The sequence below is a fragment of the Arachis hypogaea genome, chromosome 20, assembly GCF_003086295.3.
Source record: "Arachis hypogaea cultivar Tifrunner chromosome 20, arahy.Tifrunner.gnm2.J5K5, whole genome shotgun sequence".
NCBI lineage: Eukaryota > Viridiplantae > Streptophyta > Magnoliopsida > Fabales > Fabaceae > Arachis > Arachis hypogaea.
Window position 1 is genome coordinate 12,702,292 of NC_092055.1, and position 14,842 is coordinate 12,717,133.

Below are 14,842 nucleotides of genomic sequence, written 5' to 3' on the forward strand. Positions count from 1 at the left end.
CTAAACCCTAAACTCTAAACCTTAAAACCCTAAAGCCTAACACTAAACCCTAAACCCCTGAACCCTAAATCCTAAACCCTAAACAATGAACCCTGATTCCCGTTTCTCAAAACAAATTCTAATTATTCAACTTAGAAATTAATACACCGAATCAAAAAACTGCATATATCAATATAGAATTTCACAAAAAAAGTGACTATTCATGAAACAGTAACAACAGTCAGAAATTACCCCTGCTATAACCATGGTGAACCAAAATTTGCTCATGGGTGAAAAAAAATTTACATTAATAAAAACTAAAATTTGTACAATCCTCTCTTGGATAATTCATATCTGGTGCATTGTAAAGAGTGGAGCTTGACTGAATCGATGATGCAGAGTCTAAAAGGTTCAACTACAAAAGACATAATTAATTATATATTAGCAAAATGAACAATTGAATTTTTAACTAATCAAAAGCAAGTCAATTTTACCTCGCTTGGAGCTGTCTCTTTCTTTTTCTTCATGGCATTTGAGATCTTTTTTTCCAGGTTTGATCCAAGTCTGTTCTTGGGCCGACCTCTTGTTTTGACACGTGGTGGGCTTTGAAGGTCATTCACATTGCTTAATGTCGCTTCTTCGTGTGTTAACAAACTTTTTCCTTTGCTTCTCTCTTGATATTCTTCCATCTCCACCATGACCTTGTCAAATGAGGTGTAGAATTCTGGTCAACTCTTCAGACTCGGATGCAAATTCACATATATTGTGCGACCAAAACACCAATTCATCAAATCTCTTACTTCTCAGCTCCAATAGAGGTTCATCTTGGCTGCTCTTGATGTGTGTATGCCTCCTCTTTATGTTCTTGCTCCAGCGATCCAATATGTATTTCGGTGCCACGTTATCCACTCGCTCAAAGTTTAGAACGCTTAGCGAATGGCGGCACAATATGCCCCTAGACTCAAACAGCAAGCAATGGCACTTCACATCTCATGATACTGCGTCGTAGGTGACGACAAACTTGTGGAATGTGGAGTTGGAAACCTGTTCTATGACTTCATATGTTGTGAAACCTAGGGTGGAATACATTAATCTTGTGATACAGTTCACTTTACCTCTAAATTGAGCTTGAACTTCCCTGAACTTCTCATGGGTATATACATGCTGAAACTGTGCCTCTATTGCTGATTTTGTTGCACACGGTATCAGGGTGTGAAAATCTGCATCATCAAATTCTCTCTCTGCTTGCTAGGCAATTGTCGTATTGCTTCACAAATTGTCTCAAGGAGCTATTCCGTGTGATGAACTTGTTGAAAAATGAATGCATACTCTCGCTCCTTTGTGTGCTTCTCATTCCAGCCTAGAAGTGGTGATCCAAGTAAACTGGAATCCATATATGCCGATCCTTGTATAGCTCTGCAAAACAAACCAAACCCATAAGGTATTGTGAACCGAAAACAGTGCATGCTTTGGGAAAAAAAGATATGAGCATGAAAATAATTCGAATTGAAACCTCAATTACCTAAAAGCCACTTGTTGCCTCCGAGGCCATACTTTGTAAGGAAATCATTCCAGTTTCTGTCAAATGCGTCTTTTGTGTACGAGTTCTAAACAACATGGCTCATCTCTTGTTCAATATCAATGTGTCCCTTGTAGCCGTTTAATTTGCTTGGGATCTTCTTCATAATGTGCCAGATGCACCAGCGGTGAATTGATGTGCATTGATCGGTAAGAATACCTTTTGGTGCCTTTCCTCCCATACAACGTAGCCAACACTCAAATAGCCATTTGAATGATTGGATGTCCTCATTTTTCATCAGCGCGCATCTGAGAAGTGTCGACTGGCCGTGGTGATTCACGCCCACAAAAGAACCTAAAACCAAATTGTACCTGCATAAATAACAAGCAGACCGTGGTGAACCGAAATATATACATGCACTGAACATCAAAATATATTTGAATGAACCGATTACCTGTTTGTGTTATAGGTGGTGTCAAATGAAACCACATCTCCGAAATACTCAAATGCAGCCCTGCTTCTTGCATCGGCCCAGAATGCATGTTTAATGCAGTGATCGCCTTCAAGGTTGAGCTCAAAGAAGAAATTTTGGTTCTTCTCTTTTATTCTTACTAGGTACTTCCCAAATTCTTTGGCATCATCTTCTTCGGAAATATTCCATACTTCCTTTATGATGTAATTCCTCACATCTTTTTCAATAAAACCTAGTTCACGGTGGCTGCTAGCTACTGCCACAAATTATTGGTAAGTTTTGCTCAGTCTGATTCTGGCTTCCTCGTAGATTTCGATGGTGCGACGCACAAACATGCTAAGCTCCTTGTGTTGTTTGAGCATCTCAGCCTGGTCTGGACAGCAAGGATGCGAGTGATTCAGAACAACTTTGGACATTGTCCAAACACCGACGTCCTTCATTATGTGTACATAAATCCTGGCTGGACAGTTTAACCCAGCTGAGGGGTTTGCCTTCAGAGTTGGAGATATCTTGGATTTCCACCTCCCCTCTCTGGTGCATACAATTAGTTGATTCTTAATCTTGTCTCCGTCCCGAGTCTTTTTCCTTATTTTTGTAAAAAAACTGGCAAGTTTGGAATAATGTTTGTAGAACTTTGCAGCTTCTTATAGTGTCTCAAAAATCATCCCCACATTTGGGACAAATCTTTCATCCACAACACAGCTGGTCTGCACGGTGAACCGAAAACTTCATTAACGGTGAAACAATTCTATAATACTTACCGAACCGAAAGGTTACTAACAGTAAACGAAAGATAATCCATTATACAAAACCAAATTCAAAACAACTCTGTCTACAATTTAGATAGTATCAATTCAATTCAGATTCAGATCACCTCCGTACATTCAATTCAATTCAAATAAAATTAGCAATTGCATTCCATTAAATTCGATTCAAAATTCAATAATCCAAACCTCATTAAATTGATGCATTTCCAAAGAATAATCGCACTCATTCAACTGATTTGAAGTTGATTCATTGATTGTTTCAATTCAAAACTCCATATCAAAGAAAAAACAAAGAAGAAGAAGAAGAACGACGAAGCTAATTACGTCAAAGTCAATCCAGATCCATAATGCAGAGAACAAGGAATTTTATTAGGTTGAAGAACGAAAACGCGACAAGAGAACAAAGTTTACGTTGAGAAAGGTTTACGTTCAGAAAAGTTTATCATGAAGAAAAGGTTTACATTATATACGTTATATGAGGCGCGTGTATAACAAACGACTGTGGGGTAAGGGATAGCGCGTGTGAAGGAAGTTGCTTGGATAACATCCATGTATTTTTTACATGGATGTAGAGCTTTTTCGAATATAATAAAATATTTATGTATAAAATATATAATTTAAAAATATATTACTTTTTGTGATTTATTATTTAAATCGGTTAACTACTAAAAAGTAGCAGAAGTTGGATTGGTTAACGGATTTGACAAATTTTTTCGTTTTTTGAGCAGTTCTTTCTTTCCCAAGCGAGTTTTACCTTGAACCAGACCCGTTTGATGTCAATTCCTAATTAATTGGTTCGAATCAGTTGTTTCAATCTCATTCTCAGAGCCATGTTAGTGACCTAAATTATGCTACCTTAATTCTCAATTCTTCACCACCACTACCACCCCCACCCCAACCCCAATCCTTGCCACCACCATTCAAATCCTTTCTCATCCAAATCTCATCCCCAGCTTTCGCCACTGTCACCGCCTCCTTTTCACCCTCCTTCAAATCACATATCTCACTCTTCTCCTTTGCTTCTAACCCAAATTTCAATTACGTTGCTTCATTTTCCTTTCATTCCATTTTCACACTCTAAGGTAGCGTTTGGTGGAGAGATAGAGACGGAAAGACTGAGATTGAGAGACAGAGACTAAGAGATAGAGATTGAAATAAATCTCAGTATTCTGTTTGGTGTAAAATGGGAGACAGAAATTGAAACAATAATAAAACTCTAATTTAATTTGCACAGAATTAATTAATTAAAATGAGGGTATTTTAGGTATAAAATGTCATTAAAGTTTCAGTCTCCATCCTTAAAAATTTTAGTCCCCTGTGTCCCTACTTTTTGGAGGTACTGAAATACTGAAATTTTAGAGACAGAGACAGAAATTTTAGTACCAGTCTCTGAACCAACAAACATAATACTGAGTCTCAGTCTCTGTCTCATTACCTCAAAACAAACGCTACCTAAATCTTCCAATTTCATTTTTTGATTTGCTTCATCGCTTTGTATTCATATCAAGATGCGACAATTATTAGAGTGTTGGCTCCTAGGGTTGGCTTTGATAATATTGTACTTCATCTCGCGAGATCTTCTTGTCGACCATTTTTGTTTCTTACTCGTTTGATTTATTTGTCTTTGTGAAAATTATCATTGTTGTCGTTGTTTTGGTTGCTAGTGCTATTGCGGTTATCGTACGGTTTTGGTGTGGACACAGGTCTAGCAGATTACTATATGCTTCCAAGGATGAGATCTAGCGAAGGAGAGGTTGTGGAAGGGACTGAAAAAACTAATAGCAGTAGCAACAGCAATAACGACAGTGGCGTATGTGGTGGTGTTGTTGCCACCTCTTTTCACAAGAGTTGAGTTGGTTGGGGGGGGGTAACTGTCTACTCGTTCTCTAATACTGCCAAGGATTCGACGGTTAACGACCAGAACAGAAACAACGACGACAACAGTAACATAAATGTTGAAGTGGACCTTAACTAATTTGGTGGTAAAGGAAAGGAGGCTGCAGTGGTGGTAGTGGTGACAATGGTAGCGGTGGTGGTAGTCGCTAGAGATGAGAGTTGGAAGATTTTGGATGATGGTGGCAAAGGATTCGGAATTAGAGTGGCGGTGATGGTGAAGAGTTAGAATTTGGTGGGGTAGGTTAGATTCAAAAAGTTAGTCTAAGAATTTTGAATAATTACAAGTTCAGGTATTTTTGTTAACTGAAGGCTATCTTTCATAGGTACAAAATTAATTTCATTTTTTAAGATATATTTATCAACATTCTAAATATTTATAATATTTATAAATAGAAATGATAGTTTACTTATCATATGATAAAACTAGGGACCAAAGTCCCGAGAAAAAAGGAAATTAGAATTCATATGATTTAACAAATCTGAACATTTCTAAGCCAAACACATGCATATTAACAACCAAATTAAATTACAAAAAATGCCACCGAGTTAGCAAAGGAAACTTTTAGTCAATGGAATCAGCAATCTCACCTAACTTGTATAAAGGACGACCCAAAAGATATTCATACCGTGACTTTGGCACAAGATTTACAATAGATAGGACCACCACCAAGCAACTGGTTCTTCGATCTTACCAACTTTTAAACTCTCTCAAGCTGTGTTTCTCTTCTGTTACCGACCTACAGTGAGTAAAATGGTTCTAGAGTCGGTCCATTCAAACACACTGATGCGATCGAAAAGTGCCATTTGAAAGCAATTTGACTATCGCTTTCTCAATTCGTTGAGAACCTGAGCCAGGTCTCAAAATATTAGCATCTCCCCATGTTAAGCATGTGCTGTTTCCAGACTCACCTAAGCACCATCCACCAGGAACAACTGATCCAGGACTCCGTCTCAGAAGGTTTTGGTCAATTAGATCAAGCACAGGATCATCTGGTTGAAATTTCCGAGCGAAGGCAGCTCCACTGCAAATCATGTCATCAAAATCACTGGAATTAAGTGGTCGAGGATCACTTATGTGATGATGGTTGTCATACATACCATATAATAAGTTCTGATTTATGACTGTCCTGTTGAACTGACGTGAATTACAAAGAACAGAAGGGAAATAGTTGGACAGGGACCAGGGTGTGTTTGCAAAATACATCAGCAGTAGCCGTGGGAGGTTGTCTGCTCCCAAGATGCAGAACTCCAGAAAACGAGTCAGGATAGAAAAAGAGGAACCTACACAAAAAGGAGTTAGTACAATTAACACAACTATCTCCGAAGAAAAAAGAATATTGCTAGATGAAATTATATATATGATAATAATTCTTTTTTAAAAAAATGGTACAAAAAATATCAAGTAATTTAAGCAATTATGAGAAAACCACGGAAGAGAAGGCAAAAACAAAGGATTTGGCTCCTCTAAAGTGAGGGATTAACCTTGAGGATACAGCCCAAAAATAGCCCATAAATTGATAAGAAATTGAAGTAAAGTTTAGATAAGGACAAGAGCAACAAAAATGGATCAGTTAAAATGTCAAGTATTTATAAGTAGTAGCTAATTTATAGTTTAAAATCTATACTCTAATATAATTGGCTGAAGATAAAGTTTTTTTTTATTGGAACAGAGTTTCGACCCGCAATGTTGTATGGATCAGAATTCTAGGCAGTGAACTGCAATCACAGCCAAAAGGAAGAATATCACAGATGAGGATGCTGCAGTAGATAAGATTACTCATATAAATAAGTTAAGAGAAGTAACTTATGATGGTTGGGGCAAGGAAGATGACCTAAACATGCCAGGATTATGTAAGATAAAACAGACAATCACCCTTCAAAGATAGTACATCAAACTGAAAAAGACATAAACAGACACTAGTTAATAGTAAGGTACACGGGGCACCAAGATAACTTCAGTATGTGACTTGCTTATGGTTTTCATTTCCAATTTTCATCTCTAACCAGATTCTACTGCTCATCTTGCTAAGCTCACATTCTCCGTACACTATTTCAGTTCATAAATGGAAACCATGTGATTCCAAAGCTTCCTTCAGAACTCTAATTTATCCTATATTCCACCTCTACTGTATCTGAAAGCAAAATTCCATAATTTCATTGCACCAGATACACCTTACTGGAAATGAAATCACTATTTTAGCATAAGCTTTAGCTTTAGGTGCATTCAGAAAAACTGATGCTGCAGTTTGTGAAGATAGCAACATCAAGCACGATTTAAGTGAAAATTATGTCAATTGTTTAACAACAATCACAATCATATCTTTTTCTATTGATGTTGAAGTTTATAGCCTCTATTACCAATAAAATGAAAAGCTAAAAGTACATGCAGACTCAGAGCAAAGGCATTCAACAAAATCATACCTGTAAAAACGCGGAAAGCACTAGGGAGATCTCTCTTCTGAGTGGCATAAAACATGTCAGTCCCTTCAGCAAGATACAGGCCTGGATCAACAATAATGGGTCTCAACCTCCTCGACCTACAGCATTAAAAGCTATGAAAAATAAGTATCACGACTATAGTTCATTCAGCATCAAACACTTGAGAATTGCAATTCCCTCTCCAAAACACTACAAACAATAAAAAAGACTTAATTTCCACACACTAGCAAATATAAAATAACTTCATAATGTAAGCTAGTTTTGGGATCATGGTGAGAAACTATTAACCATGATAAATACCTACCTTCTAAATTTCAATTAACAGAAGGAGAACTTTGAAACAACAATTGAGTTGTCTTTATATAATCTCGAAGACATGGATTGAAGGCAGTTAGCCAAGTTAGATGGCCTGCATTATAATCCATTTGGCTATGGTCCTTTTCCGGACTCTCCATAATCCAGGATGCTTCGTACCAGGCTTCCCTTATACTTCTATTGAGTATCTGTATCTATACTATATATAATGAGGATTTTGAAAGTGTTGATGTCTAACTTTTTTTCCTAAAATACCTTTCATTATATATAATTTACAAAAAAGAATTATTATTTCCAAGATTTGAATTCCAGTAGTCAAATTATAAACTCAACTAATCCAACATTTATTATTTTTATACATATTTAATACATAAAAGAGTGAATCAATAGGCACTACACTAGTGAGTATAATGCAATTTTAAAACAATAAACGCATAAAACTGAACATTAGCTAACTCTTTCCAGCCAATATAGCTTGAATGATTCACAAAGTTCATATCTTTAGGCAGGAATGACATGATGTGAAGAAGATCTGACAATACACAAAAAATAAAAAAATAAAAATCAATGCACCAATTCATATAAACAAATACATACATAACCGAACCCAAAAAAAGAGCCACAAATGCAGCAAATAAAAATACACCATACCATACCATCTTGGGTAGCAAGCGGGTAAGCATCAGCACTAAGGCTAACAAACCAATCCCACTTCAAGTTCAACCGAATTAGTATCGACGCTGCGTGAACCGCAAGCGAAACGGGCGAGGATCCTTTCTGGTACGCGAAATCGGGTTTCCCCATAACATGAACATTCTGTGCGGCTTTGAAAATAGGGTTCGACTGGACAGTGAGAGCCACGCGCTCGCGGTCCGCATGGGAAGCGGAAGGGTCGAGATGGAGGAGGTACTGGTTGAGGGGATGGTAGGTGGCGTGGAGGAGTCGGATGATCCGACCCGAATCGGAACGTGACCCGGAAATGAGGTAGGCGATGGAGGGAGGGGGAGGGTTGGCCTTGGTAGAGTCGTAGATGATGCGGTGGTTGTGGGCCTGGTGGGCCGGGAAGAGGAAAGGGTCGGGCCCGGAATGTGGGCCCGTGGAGGATGAGGAAGTGCAGAGGGAGAAGATGAAGGTGATGGAGAGGAGTGAGATGGCTAGGAAAGTGTAGAGGAGGAGGGTGGGCTTGTTGTTGGGTTTAGGGTCTCTGAGTGAGAAGAGGGTGGAGAAAATGGGTTTTGAGGTGAGGATTGAAGACCACTGATGTTGTTGTGGTGGTGGTTGTGATTGTGGTGGCGTTGGTGCTGCTGCTGCTGTTGAACCCGAATTTTGCATTTCTTTGGGTCTCTTCTTTTTTCTTTCTTTGTGAAGTTTGACGGGAAGCTGGAAAACGGTGGTTCGAAGTTTCCAAGTTTGGTTTTTCTGGTTTCTTAGGTAACGTTTGTTTGCAGAAACTGTAACTGAGATTTGGGGACAAAAATTCAGTATTATATTTATTGAGTTAGAGATTAATACTTAAATTTGTGTTTTTGTCTAAAAGATTTTAGTATTCCAGTATTTTCAAAAAGTAAGGATGCTAGAGACTGAGATTTTTAAAGACAAAAACAGAAACTTTAATAATATTTTGTACCTAAAATACTCCTATCCTAATTAACTAATGTCAACTTTACCCTTTCTTCAAATCAGATTAGGGCTTCAGTGTGAGCAGCCCCTCACTCCATCTTCTCATTTGTTCTTCGAAGTCTAGGTTGCAGCCTCTGCATTGCCAGTGTCAGGACAACCACCACGTTGCCGCCGTCGTAACCACCGCAAAGTAAGTGAGTCGCCGTCGAAGTTCGTCTTCCTAGGCCACGAGTTCTCATGTCTTCATTTTCTCCTTCACAGGACAACGTTCGAGGAACCCAGTTGAAAGAGTCTCCGCTGTTGCTGTCGAGTTCAACAACTTCCTTGCCGTCGTCATAGGTTGTGTAACCTAGGTTAGTTATGGCCAAATTTCTTTAACTGATTTTGTTCGTTTTTTTATGTCGCAACTTACGTTCTGTGGATTTGGTTCTTTGTTCTACTAGATGCATAGAAAGAATATTTCTTTTTCTCTCTTCAATGCGATTCGGTTCTTTGTTCTAATGTATAGATGCGGAGATAGCTTCTATGGATTTGGTTCTATGTTCTCATGTCTTATTTCATTAATTTTGTTTGTGCTGTGCTTCTTATGAATTGGTCTTGGTCATACTTGATTTTTTTGGAATTCATGTTTATGCAGCTTTTGATTTTGAACTTTTCATGCTCTTTTTACATAATTTACGTCTGTTTAATGTGAAATTGTATAAATTATTTTGTAAATGTATGATTGTTGTGGCTATAACCAGCTCACTCACGGTGATTTCTAAAATTGCTATGGATGAAAATTTTGTTAGCTTAGTTGTAATTTAAAGAGTAGTGGCACTCCAGTAATATACTTTGATATTCAACTATAGCTAATAAATTTTATACAACTGCACCAAGCACTTTATTTGAAATTGGGTTGCACTTTGTTAGGGGAACATGTTAATCAGCATCAGTTTTGCAAATTTAACATATTTTAGGAGTTGGCTAAGTTACTGTTATCTTTACTAAACCCCTCTCTTATCAAATGAAGTAGAATTTTTATTTTAGCTTAAAGGGTAAAAGGTACGATAGTCTTGAGTCTATTGAATCTTCAAAATTAATGATTATTAAGTTCATTTGAATTATTTAATCTCCACAAGTCTAATTAACTTTTTTTCTTTTTAGTTGCGTGACTTGTTAAGATTTTGTTAGTTAGTATAAGCCCAACTATTTTTTCAGAATCTGCACAAGTCTAATAGCCTTTTCACGTTTTCTTGGTTAACTTCTTACGATGAATAATCTCAACGACATTAATATAATTTGTATGATAATCATGGATGGTTCGAAGTAATAACTCTTAACACAATCTAAACCACAACAGTTTTTGGAAGACTTTGATTTGCTTAAAATATCTGAAAAAGTCACTTTCAGTATATGAAATGAGAGAGAAAAATCGATATTTTCATTTAATGTGTGTTTCTATTGTATTTCCTGTTTTGATTTCCAATTGAAAATAAATTAAAATTGAGAAGTAAATAGTGTTAACGGTCTTTTGGTTCCAGTTTCTTGATCTTGTTTTTGGTTCTAAGAAGATATAGCAGATTTTGCATCAAGAAGTGTTAGATTTATTTGAATGTTTATGCGTTTTTTAATGTAATGACTTTGCTAGGAAAAAATGGAGTAGTCGAAAATTATTAAGCGATGCGTGTATTTTTATGAAGAGATGAGATCCAAGCATGAAGATTTGATGTTGTTTTTTGTGCTTACGCTATTTGTTTACTTTAGGGATAGAACTAGTGGCTAACTATCGTTTGGCGGAAGAATGAATAGTAGAATTAGACGTGAGACTTTAGAGCGTATTGTTGGTGAGGGTGATAGGAATTGTATTTGGGAGTTGAGAATGAACATAAATGCCTTTGCTAATTTGTGTGAGTTGCTCCAAATTCAAGAAGAACTTACTGAAGGGAACATATGTGATCAGATAGAAGAAGAGCATGAAGAAGAATGTGATGCTGGTTCCTTGGGGTATATGAATGATAGTACCAACATTTTATTTTTTATTTGAAAAGAATATAGTGAGAGCACTGGTGAAGTAAAAAAGACTAGAGTGAGAAAGAGAAGAAGAGATGTTGAACCTGTACTCATTTTAATTTTAATAATGAAATATACTGAAATATTTTCTCAAACTAGTTATTACAATTTGTCATTTGCCTATTTGAATTCAAAAGTCAAATTACAACTTAAACAACAATACTATGAGCAAGACAACACAGACTATAGAAAACAACAAGTTAAAGGAACGCTAACAATTTCAGATATACAACATCAGTATGAAGATTTTCAACTCATTCGATCGTCGTCAAATTAGAATTCAGTTGACAAGAGCGATCATCTCCAATGTCAAAATGTTGGATACTTGGACCTGCCCGTCTAAACCATCCACATCGTCTTACAGGACAGGCGTAATACTTTCTACCCGGGGTTGGCAATGCTATTTGAGACTTGTAATGGAGCTCTTAAACCATACTCACAAAAACATTCCCTCGTTACATTCCCGCTACCGTACGAACCATTTATAGATCTTCTACTTGTGGAAACCATTGTTAACTAGGCTGCTATACATGTAACAGTAAGCAAAATTCATTTACCAAGTTATCAAGAAATAATAACACAACACAAGAATGAATCAACAAGTCTAAATAAAATTATTTAATGAAGTTAATCATAACAAATTTTCCAATTCAAGATATTTCCTACATGTTTGAAGATGAAACTACACCAGTTAAGGCATGTGATGATTTGGTATACAATGTTGACATTAGTGGTAAGGCAGTTCAGTTTTGATGTCTTGTCGATATTTGCATCTTGTTACATTGTTCTTTTTGCTTTAGAAATTGTTGTTATAAACTATCATGGTTTGATTCAAGGAAATATTGGATTTCAGTTTCGGATGATGTACAAAAAGAAGTAGAGGAGGGGAGGGAGACGTCTTCTCAAGTCAAGGGGCGGCGGATGCTACAATTCGATGGCCAGGAGAGGGATCATTCTCTTTCCAAGGAAGAGATGTCTTTGTCATATTTAAAATCTAATGTTGGTATTTCTAGCTCTTCCAATAAATTTTTACACTCCTAATATGTTAGACAATAGTAAAAATACATTTCCAATTCAAGATAACACACCAGTGTGTACTAATTTTGATAAGGAAAAAGAGTGATAATAAGAACATAATTATGATAAATAGTTCTCAAATCATCTTCTTTCTTTTTCTATACAGTAATCATCATAAATAAATTTATAAATATAACAATTACAAATTCACAAATCAGCAATTAACAAGCACAAGTAAGGTAAAAAAAATTTATATAATGCGCAAACCATGAAATCAACACTCAGCAATCACAAATTCTCAAATCTTAAAAAAAGATGACACATAAATCAGAAATATAAAACAACTGAGGGCAAATAAGAATTCGTATATAACAACTTCAGAAATCTTCAACAATTGATGAAGCACAAATCAGCAATTTAAGCAAATCAGGGCAAATCTCAAATCAGGTAATGAGGGATTTACACATTCTCATCCATATGAGGACAAATCAGAAAATGAGGGTTTCACAAATCAGAAAATGAGGGAATAAAAAATCTCTCTATGAAATTATCAACTTTGAACTTCACAAAATTAACAAACAAATAAACTAAATTGACAGAAGATACCAGGTCGGTTGACAGAAAAACAGTGGAGACCAGAGGCACAGCTCTGAGACGGTGGCGACGCAAACCCACGGGCGCGCAAACGGCAGCAATGTCACAAACCTAGGGGAGCAACTGGCGCCACGAGATGAATCAATGGAGAATTGGAAAGTCGTCGTTGTCGTTCGGACCCTTGGAGGTGCTATCGGCGGCGGGTCAGACTCCAGGATTCGTTCACGGGAGAGGAGAGAAGAAAGGGTAGAGGAGAGGAGAAAGGGGATTAGGGTTGCATGCTGAGGAAAATGAAATTGGATTTGGGGGTTAGGGCATTTTTGTAATTTTAAATATTTAGTCTCTACTTTTATTTCAAACCAAACAGGATACTGAGACATAAATCAGTCTTGTACACTTCCACACCAAACACAATACTAATACTTATTTTTGTCTCTGTCTCTTGTCTCTGTCTCTCTGTCTCTGTCTTTTGGTCTCTGTCTTGCAAACGAACGCTACCTAGAAAACAGAGAAGAACAAAGATGGGTCACGGCGTAGAAAGGAGGACAGCGGAACAGCAGATGGCGGAACAAAGCGGCGGCGTGACCACGATCCAAAGAGGCGCACCGGCGGCAGCAAGAGCAGAAGCAACGGAGGAATGACCAGAGACGCAACGCGCTTGTGGTGGTGGTGGCAGCTATGAAACTGTGGTGCCAGCTGCATGCTCCGGTGCCAGCTGCAATGGAGACAATAAGCGCCAGTGGAAGGTAACGATTCTGGTTTCAATGGTAGAAGAAACTAGAAAGAGAAAGGAGAAGACCATGAGGTTGTGTGTGTGAAGTGTGAACTGGACTCAGCTTAAGAAATGTCCTCAAATTATTTAAATATTGACAAAAATATACTCGAATTTTACTATCGACAAAAATACTTTCAAATAATTTAAAAATACAATAAAAATATTCAACAGTAAATATATATTTTCAAAAACAAAAATGCTATTTGTACACTAAAATTAGCCACTAAAACTAGCCAATAATTTAATTTATTTTTAATGTGTATTTATATTCCAACATATATTTTATACTTGTGGGTGACTTTAGTGGCTGATTTTGGTGTACATATAACATTACTCTTTCAAAAAATACCTTAAAAATTAAATTTTGATGCAATTTTTTACTATGATTATAAAAATAAGATATTATTATACTTAAAATTTGGTGATTTTTTGTTAAGTATATATTTTTTTATAATTTTTTTTGTTAACAACCAATAATACTTTTAAAAAATCACAAAACAATATATACTTAACGAAAAATCACCAAATTTTAAGAATAATAATATCTTATTTTTCTAATCATACTTGCAAAAAATTACATCAAAATTCAATCTCTAATATATTTTTTGAGAAATACATATTTAATATTTAATGTTAGTTTTTTTTTGCAAGATTATCTAACATTAAATATGTATTTCTCAAAAAATACATTAGAGATTTTTGATACAATTTTTTGTAAGCATGATTGAAAAAATGAGATATCATTATCCTTACAATTTGGTGATTTTTCGTTAAGTATATATATTTTTTTTGTAATTTTTTTGTTAACAACTAATAATACTTTTAAAAAATCATAAAAAAAATATATACTTAGAAAAAAATCACCAAATTTTAAAAATAATAATATTTTATTTTTTTAATTATGATTGTAAAAAATTACATCAAAATTCAATTTTAAGACATTTTTTGAAAATATATATTTATTATTGGACATTTTTGTCGCGTTTTTAAATTATTTAAAGATATTTTTGTCAATAATAAAATTCAGATGTATTTTTGTCAGCATTTAAATAACTCGGAGGCATTTTTGATAGTTAATCTTTTTTTTTAATTTTGCATCTAAATTTCAATCCGGATCTAGGATTTAAATGATTTGGATTAAAAAACCAAAATGGATATAATTTGGTTTGGACTTTTTTTTCATTTAATATTGGTTTTTTTGGGTTTAAAATCTAAAATCTGAATTTTTTTGCATAACCCTACTAATAGTCTAGTCTAATTCTATCTTAACCACCTAAATTCACTGAAAAAAGTTAAATCTAAGTTCATTCCAATAACTAACTAAAAATTATCCTAAGCAACCTACAATTAACTATCAGGGGATTAAATAACAAAGAAATAAAAGATGATTGTATAAT

General features: G+C 35.7%; 1 protein-coding gene across 1 annotated transcript; it reads right to left on the reverse strand.

The window, feature by feature from the left end:
• Nucleotides 1-5,079: 5,079 nt before the first annotated feature.
• Nucleotides 5,080-8,850, reverse strand: LOC112783674 (beta-glucuronosyltransferase GlcAT14B). Its single transcript, XM_025826714.3, has 4 exons — nt 8,044-8,850; nt 7,844-7,919; nt 7,055-7,170; nt 5,080-5,914 (listed from the first exon to the last, which is right to left on the reverse strand). The coding sequence occupies exons 1-4, from the start codon at nt 8,717-8,719 to the stop codon at nt 5,406-5,408; spliced, it is 1,377 nt and encodes a 458-aa protein (XP_025682499.1). The 5' UTR covers nt 8,720-8,850; the 3' UTR covers nt 5,080-5,405.
• Nucleotides 8,851-14,842: the final 5,992 nt, after the last annotated feature.